Genomic DNA, 8189 nt, shown 5'->3' on the forward strand with positions numbered 1-8189 from the left:
TGAACACCTGTGTCCCAAGGTCTCTTATCACACTTTCAGTGTTAAGTAGAGTACCACCTATGTGGTAGCTCATGGGTACAGAGTTTTTACCAAAGAGGATGACAGTGCACTTTTGGCATTGAACTTGAGGCCATGGTTTTGACACCAGGCATCTGGCTCTGTGAGGCCCTTTTGTAGGATGTCAACATCGTTAGGAGTTTCGATTATGGCTCCTAGATGGCAGTCATCTGCAAACTTCTTTAGCCAAACACCTTTTGTGTTAGCCTGTACTTCAGAAAAGTAGATAACAAACAGGAGAGGAACCAGGACTGAACCTTGTGGTACTCCACTTGTCACTGGTCTGAAAACGGATTTGGAGTCTGCTACTTTCACAGTGTGGGTTCTGTCAGTGAGCCAGTTAGCAACCCATCTTGTGACAAAGGGATTTATACCTAGTTTATCTATAATTCCAGAGAGGAGGTCATGAAAAAGTGTGGGATTCAGCACTGTGAATGGTAAAAGTGAAATTTAAACTTTGCAGTAATTATATCACAAAAGTTGAGAATTGTATGTGAAAAGGCATGAAGAGAATCTGGGATGATTTTAAGATGCACAGATAGAGATATAGCCAGGAGAAGCAGAGAAGCAGCTAATGTCTCTATAAATAGCTTCTGTGACTCCGTTCTGAGCTCTGTGTACCATTTTAGACAACATTGGCAGCAGTTTTTTGTATACTTTTTGCATCTCTGCCTGCTGACCTTCAGTCTTTGTCTTCAGTCTTAAGCCCATTAATGTGCTGACCACTGCAGATTGTCTGCTGGCCAGGGCAGGAGGTAACTAGAGGGAGCCTTCAATAAAGCAAGCATAATGATGCTGCATGTACCGCCATGCCTTTTACAATCTGTCTGCTTCTCAGCACAAAGCACATCCTTGTCAATCTTTCCCTTTATCTCTCACCATCATTAACTCCATTGCTTGACTCCACACATTTATGGTCACTATTTTTTCTATCCTATTCATTCTGCAGTATGCCCCATTTGGCTTAACCTCCTCCCTTCTACAAACCCATGTCATGGTCCATCCCATAAACTCCATGCACATTCGTCTCACCTACATGGTACAGGGGGTAAAACAGTTTGAGTCAGGATATCTCTGTGGGGCTGCAGAAACATAACTACAGACACAGAAATGTAGCATACAGTCATTTGGTGGTTAGTTTCATTTATAGGTTTCTTTTTGCTTCCCTCACCCTTCCTGCTAGATCTGACTGGAGCTCTTAGCTATTAGTTACTTTTCCTAACTTCTCGCTTTGTATCACATCTCTACATATGACAGAATGATGCCAGGCAGGAATCACCAGTGGGAGTTTTCAACTGCATTGTAGCATAACTGTACTGAACATAATTATACTTACAAAAAACATCTACTTGGCTTGGTTTCTGAGTTTTATAAGCAGATTGCATGTTCGGAGCATGTTTACAGAATCAGTGCCATTTTGCCAGTTTCAGGAAATGATGGCACAGTTTGTCAACTATGAAATCATTTTTGTATATGCATAATTGAGCTGCATAGTTAAACATTAATGTGCTTTGTATTAAAAAAGTGCAACTGTTGAAAGGCTAGGTGAATTTGTGTGGGTCTGTGGCAGATGAAAAAATAAATAAAACTTTAGAAAGATGACAAGGAGAAATGGTTATTTAATTTGCTGTTCCACATCTTATATGACTTTGCCTACCAGACTCCCCCTAAGACCTCAAGGTCCTCCAGGAAATCAGAAGCTTTTCTGAAAGTATACAGTAAAATGTGTCCTCTCAAGTCATCAGAAAGCCACCACATCCTATCAGACAGTGAATAGTGTATGTGTGTGTATATATATATATACCTACACAAACCTACTAACCTTGCTTCCATCACACAATATGCAGTTGAATCCACTGTCATCTGCATTGCACCTACCCTAAAACAACTACAAGACAATACTCAAACATCTGTTTCTGTCAAGTCTTTCTTAGAAAAATACCAGCTCATCGTTAATCCCAGCAAACCCAAACTAATGCTTATCCCTAGCCAATGTCACAAAACAAACTCCCCCACCATGACTTTACAATCACGTCATCCAATCACACTCCAATCAAACCCACCTCAGAAGCCAAGCTACTAGGTATCATTCTAGATAAGTTAAAATTTGACAAACATACATCTCATGCCATCAGAAAAGGCCCTCATTAAATTGGTTCCCTTTACAGAATAAACCCTTTCTTAACTCTTCCAGACAAGCTATTGTCAGGACCCACCTACTATCCAGTTTACTCTATATCTCCCCTATATTTATTAACCTCAAAAAATCAGACTTAAGCAAACTTGAATCATGCTACTATAAGATTTACTGCTAACCTGCCCCCAGACCTCCCAACCATCCCGAATTACTCGTTTTTTACCGAGTTTTGAGGTCCAAATGAAGAGGTGCGATTCCGGAGTGGCACCCCTTAATTTCCGATTTCTTTGCTGCTTTTTTGTTTAGTTTTTGAAATTTCGCACTGTCGGAGCTAACATCATCACGTGCGCAATGACATCAACTCCGACAGCACTGCCAGCCAGTTGGAATTGATCTCAAGGAGCTCATATCATCATTTCAGGTGAGAAGTGCTTTGTTTTGAAAATGCTGCCGAGAGAGGGACTTGGAACTGCTGACTTGTTTCAAGGGAAAAAGCTTTGCTTATACTGCTGAGAGAGGGATGATGGACTGCTGAATATGCTGCCAAGAGAGGGACTTCACTGCAGGGAAGTGCTTTGCCTTGAAAATGCTGCTGAGAGACGGACTTAGAAATGCTGACTTGCTTCTTCTGCTTTGCTTTATGCTGCTGAGAGAGGGACTTTGCTTCGCTATGCGGGGGAAACAGGTAAGGAAGTGTGTGTGTGTGTGTGTGTGTGTGTGTGTGTGTGCATTATGTCGTGAAACCCTGCCAGAAGCAGTCCTTGTGAAAAAAGGCATGTCATTTTCAGCCAGGTCTTCAAAACAATAGCTTTAGCACTGACTGTGCCCAAGATAATTTTAATTAGAATGGCAGCCTATGTTCTTGTGAAGGCAGCACCATAGGAGGAAATAAGACAATTCTCATCTAAGGGGTACCATCTGAGAGAATGTGCGACCTCAACAAAGCGTGAGTACATGAAAACATGCATTCATAGTGGCTCATGGTAACAGATATTGCACCATTGGCTAAACGGAGTAATGGTAAGAGCATAAAGGGGCCTTCTAATCCCACCTAGATAACCATTCAAGTTCTATACATCAATGTACTCTAGGTCAGCAGCTTATTATGATAGGGAACTCAATAAAGTGAAGTAGAAACTAAATGCTGAAGGAAAAACCATGACACTGTAGCTCGTCTCTCCAACAGGATACACCTGGTGGCTAGAGGTACTCAGGCTCAAACCCTGTACCTTGGGTACAAGGTAAAAAAAGAGCCTAAAGTCCCTAGCCACCACCACTTGTAAATTTAAGCTTTCCTGGATTTTGTATTTCAATTTCAAGCTTCATATTCTTCATAAAATAAATGGTAGAAAATTGCTAGAACAAAAGGTTTTGTTTTAAGTTTACAAGATCAGCATTTGAAATGTTTTGGGGCTGTATTCCCCCATTATTGGCTTTGTTCTGTTTATTGTGCTAAGAGGCTGAGTGTGTGAACTGAATTCACTAAATGATAGCCATTTAAGTTGGTCTTCCTGTCTTTCAGCAAACTGCTGATTTGGCTTAGTGGAATGTTGTTCTGACTAGTGTAGAGGTACCTCGGTTCAAGACTTGACAGTGAAATGCATGGTGATAATATTTTATTCAAGCAATGTTTAAAATGTGTCCCTGCTTTTTTGCCTTTTGCCCCCCCAATTGAAAATAAGTGCAATAAGCTGTGCAACATGCCTATGGCTTACACTACTGTGATTATACATACATATATATATATATATATATATATATGTGTGTGTGTGTGTGTGTGTGTATGTAGAAGTAGACTATCATGGAAATGTTCCGAATAGGGCAGGTTTGTCATTATTGGTATATGTATTTTGTTTCATTGCCTACTGAAAAAATGTTTAAACAATAAATTTAAAATGTGCTCCAACTTAAGTCTAACAAGTGTGCTGTATTGTACAAGAAATATAATAAAATCAGGAAGGTGTATCAAAGAACGCATGTATGTTTCTTGTTTTGTGTGCAAGGGGCTTCTGATTTGAAAAAAATAGCCAGGTAATGGGACATTGGAATGGCTACAGGGAGTCTCTGGTGCTATATTTTGGTTCTGTTCTTCAGTCTGCATTTGAAAGTTGGTATCCCACAATTCCATTGGAGTGGGCAGGGTTGTATAATTATGCATGCAAATTTTACATTAATCAGCGTAAAGATTTGTACTTATTTTTCAAGGGCCTTGTCCAGATTTTTGATATTTCCAGGTTGAGAGGTATGCCTGCCCCACAGAACCCATCATTGTCTTGCTCTGAAACAACCCAAAATGGCTAGAGCTGCCCAACCTACTAACCCTAAACCAACTTACCATAGCCCATTCCATAGTTTACATATCTAACAAATGTCCATCCCTACAGGACCTAGTACAAATCCATTGTAATAGCAGGACTCTACGATCCTCAAAAAAATTACTACTCGAAGTTAACAAAATCCAGCGACAGCTTTGGAGACTCACTATATTCTAACTACGTAACTAAATCATGGAACTCCACCCCCAGAACATACTAAACACAGCAAACTTAACGCACTTCAAAAAACTGCCACCTAAATGACAACTAACTATGCTCCTGTTCCTCATCAGGTTGAACTAATTTCTCCCCTCCTCACCCTCTCTCTTCCTAGTCTCCACTTTCACTGTATCTCTATGCTTACTGAATACCTTACTTACGCCCACCCATGCCCTCTCCTCCTACTCTCCACTTTCAGTATATCTCTATTTGCTTACTTATCTAATGTGATTATAAGTATAACAGCATTAAGCATAGCAATTTACAGTACTAAACAGGTATATCTGAGACACTACTCCATTGTTTATTAAGCTGTTGTCTCTCTGAGACACCACTCCACAGAATGATTTCTTGTTACTAAGTGTAACTGCCAAATATTTGTTAACAAGTGATCCTGTTAGCCTTATTGCTAACTTGTGAACTGTGATAATATGTTATCATGTGATTTATTACTATCATTTCTCTAACTGTTTCACAATTGTTTAAAATAATGACTGTTATGTTATTATGTGGAGCTTCTTTCCCTGGGCCTCTGCTAAAAATGGGAAAGTTTGCCCAGTCATACTTCCCCAGTTAACAAATGTTAAATAAAATATATATATATATATATATATATATATATATATATATATATATATATATATATATATACACACATACATATATATATATATATATATATATACACACACACACACACACACACACACACACACACGGGCAGGCCAGACTTATTAACATCTGCAACAATTAAAAATTCTTTATAGTCTAGTTGGTGTCATACATGGGTAGTGCCTTGATGATGGCTTACACAGCTCAAGTTTGATTAGCGTCTTGGGCACATGATGCAGGCGGTAATGAGGAATGATGAGTGCTTCTAACCTGGGGGGGTATGCTGACACCTAGTTGCCCTCTGGTCAAGTCCAAAGCTTAGAACAAAGAATTTGTATAGGGAAGGGGCTGGAGAACAAGAGCAGGCTTGACCACCCCATGGACCTGGGATACGGTGCACTGCACACAATTAAGCTTCTTCCTACTGCCCATGTAGCCTAATTAGGGCTACAGAAGAACACCAGGTCCTTAGGATGACGACACCACTCCTGAAAGCTCAGCACTCACCTCCAGCCTTAGTGTAAGTAAAAAAAAAATAAATAAATAAAAAGTTGAGCCTTAAACTTGGAAGAATGAATGAGTCAACAGAGATGTATGGGTAAAGTTTGATGGTTAGAGGTGCTAGCAAAAGGGAAAAAAAGTACCCATTTCTTCTTGTGAGAGCGCCAGGAGCTCCTTTGTAGGCTCAGATGCACAATCTCTACAGTATAGCCTGGATTTGCTTTAATGCCACCTCCTAGTGGGCTGTACATGTCACATCTCTCAAAGAGACATCCTTCCTAGTTCCCAAAACATCTTCAACTGACTTTTACTAACCCAAAGGAGCCATGGCTCTGTTTTTGAGATTATAGAGCTCTTCAGTCTGTCATGAGTCTGAGCTGAATAACTCAACGATGTTACCTCAATTGCATCTGTTGTATCTGCAGCTTCTCTCTTTCGTTTACTGCTTTAAACTTTGTGACCTCAGGTGAGGGTGGGGAAGCAGAGTACCGGACAGTGACTTGTTTCTCAGTTCACCATCACAGTCTCGTGCAATGCATGTACTTCCACCACCATGACACCCATCTGCTGGTGAGGTCATAGGTGACTGCTAGGCTAACAGCCCTGGGATGCCTTTTTAAGTTGGGCCAAGTAACCCAAGGTGAGAATCAAACCCTGCTCCTTGTGTCTGTTTGGTAAATATCTTATCCATTATGTCAACTCCCAACCCCTACTCAGTGTTGTCTGTCCTCACTCTTGAACAGCACCATGTTTGCTTGCTTGCAGATTTTCTTCTTGCTGATATGGAGGATTAATTTCTTGTTTTCTTGGCTGTTTAAGACATTTGCTTGTAGGACTGTACTAAAATGTAATTTTTGTTTTGCAGGGCCTAAGTAGGACGATGCAGGGCATTAACCATACAGGTAGGTTTAGCGGTTTAGTTCACTTTACTGTGTCTGTCACTGCTGTGCAAACTGTGCTTTAAAATAAATAGCTATCACCACTTTTTAATTAACGTTATAGACAGGCAGTTTTGAAGGCAAAATGAATGCCTACACAGCCTGCTTCATGTAGTAACCAGACTTTATCATCTCCAGCCATGTTCCCTTGATGTACACAGTTCAATTTTTTCACAAATACTTCAAAGACATCTCGACAAACTACACAGTTTTAATAAAAATGAACCCAAAATGACTATTCCTAACTCCTGTCTTTTGTTTCAGTTAGAATCAACTTTCAGGCCTTTGTTTCTTAAGGCTGATTACCCAGTTTGTCTTGTCTCTGTACATTATTCAATCTGTCCATTTTCTATTCACACTTAATCTAGTACATTAACATGCTGAGCCTGACTCTATCCTGATAAGCAATGTTTGAAGGTAGGACTTAATTCTAGATGGTGTGCCAGTCCATCTTAGACCACAGTTTTTACACACACACACGCACACATCTATAAGACACCAATCTTATTTATGCATTTGAGATCTTGTGGACCATGTCGGACTTTAATGGGCATATATGCTTCCCCAGACAGTGCAGCATATTGTTTTAGGACTCATGAGGCTAACACACAACATTCTTAGTGTATTTTGTATGTCAGTGAATGATCCCTATAGCTATTGGTGGTTAAAACTACACTTACCTGTATGTTCTCTGGAATTGGTTGTCCAAGCACTTCTGTTTGACTTCACATATTGGTGATGCAATTCAGTAAGCTCCCATATGGTAATCCTGTCCACAAGGAAGCAGTCTGTGGCCCGCTGGTCACCCATTGGACACTAGCTCTGGTGCAGCCACTAAAATGGGTCACGTTTCTAAATCTATGCTGTAACGTATTTATATTTCCCATACCAGGTAGATGGAGCGCTGAAACTACAGTGCAGTATAAGGGGGCTGCTACACTCCTGAATGCATCATCATCCTGATGAGATCTTAAACTAAGTTCCCATCAGCTTGAGTTGGTGGTAGCAGAGGTGCAAACAAAAGATCCCATGGCACCTACTGAAAAGAGTAGGGAAAGTTCCCCGATGTCCTGGTCAAATTTCTTCAAGTAGTGAAATACCACCTCAGATCATCCCTTCAAAGATGCCACTAGTCTATTTGACTAACTTGGTAAACAAAGTTTAGACAGATAGCCAGACAGGAACTGCTGCTATTGCAAGCACGAAAGCATCCTACACAAAGTCCTGGCGAATGCTGTGGCACAGCATGCTTTTCTCTTTCTCCGAGTGGCTCTGTTATGTTTGATGGCCTATGCTTATATAATTGCTGTCCCTTGTTTGCACTGCAATCTGATTTCCTTATTATCCTGCCATCTGCATGCTGCTCTGTTTTTGTATTAATGTGGCCATGTCACCTGGTTCTCTGAATCT

General features: G+C 40.4%; 1 protein-coding gene across 1 annotated transcript in view; it reads left to right on the top strand.

Annotated features, from left to right (window-relative positions):
* TNFSF15 (TNF superfamily member 15) overlaps positions 1-8189 on the top strand; it is a 56981-nt gene that overhangs the window by 14420 nt on the left and 34372 nt on the right. The window contains exon 2 of the mRNA XM_044058821.1: positions 6707-6743. Coding sequence (XP_043914756.1) covers positions 6707-6743 — 37 coding nt within the window. The remainder of the gene's footprint in view (positions 1-6706; positions 6744-8189) is intronic.

This window comes from Protopterus annectens, chromosome 16.part0 (assembly GCF_019279795.1).
Source record: "Protopterus annectens isolate FY-2018-M chromosome 16.part0, PAN1.0, whole genome shotgun sequence".
In the NCBI taxonomy this organism is placed as follows: domain Eukaryota; kingdom Metazoa; phylum Chordata; order Ceratodontiformes; family Protopteridae; genus Protopterus; species Protopterus annectens.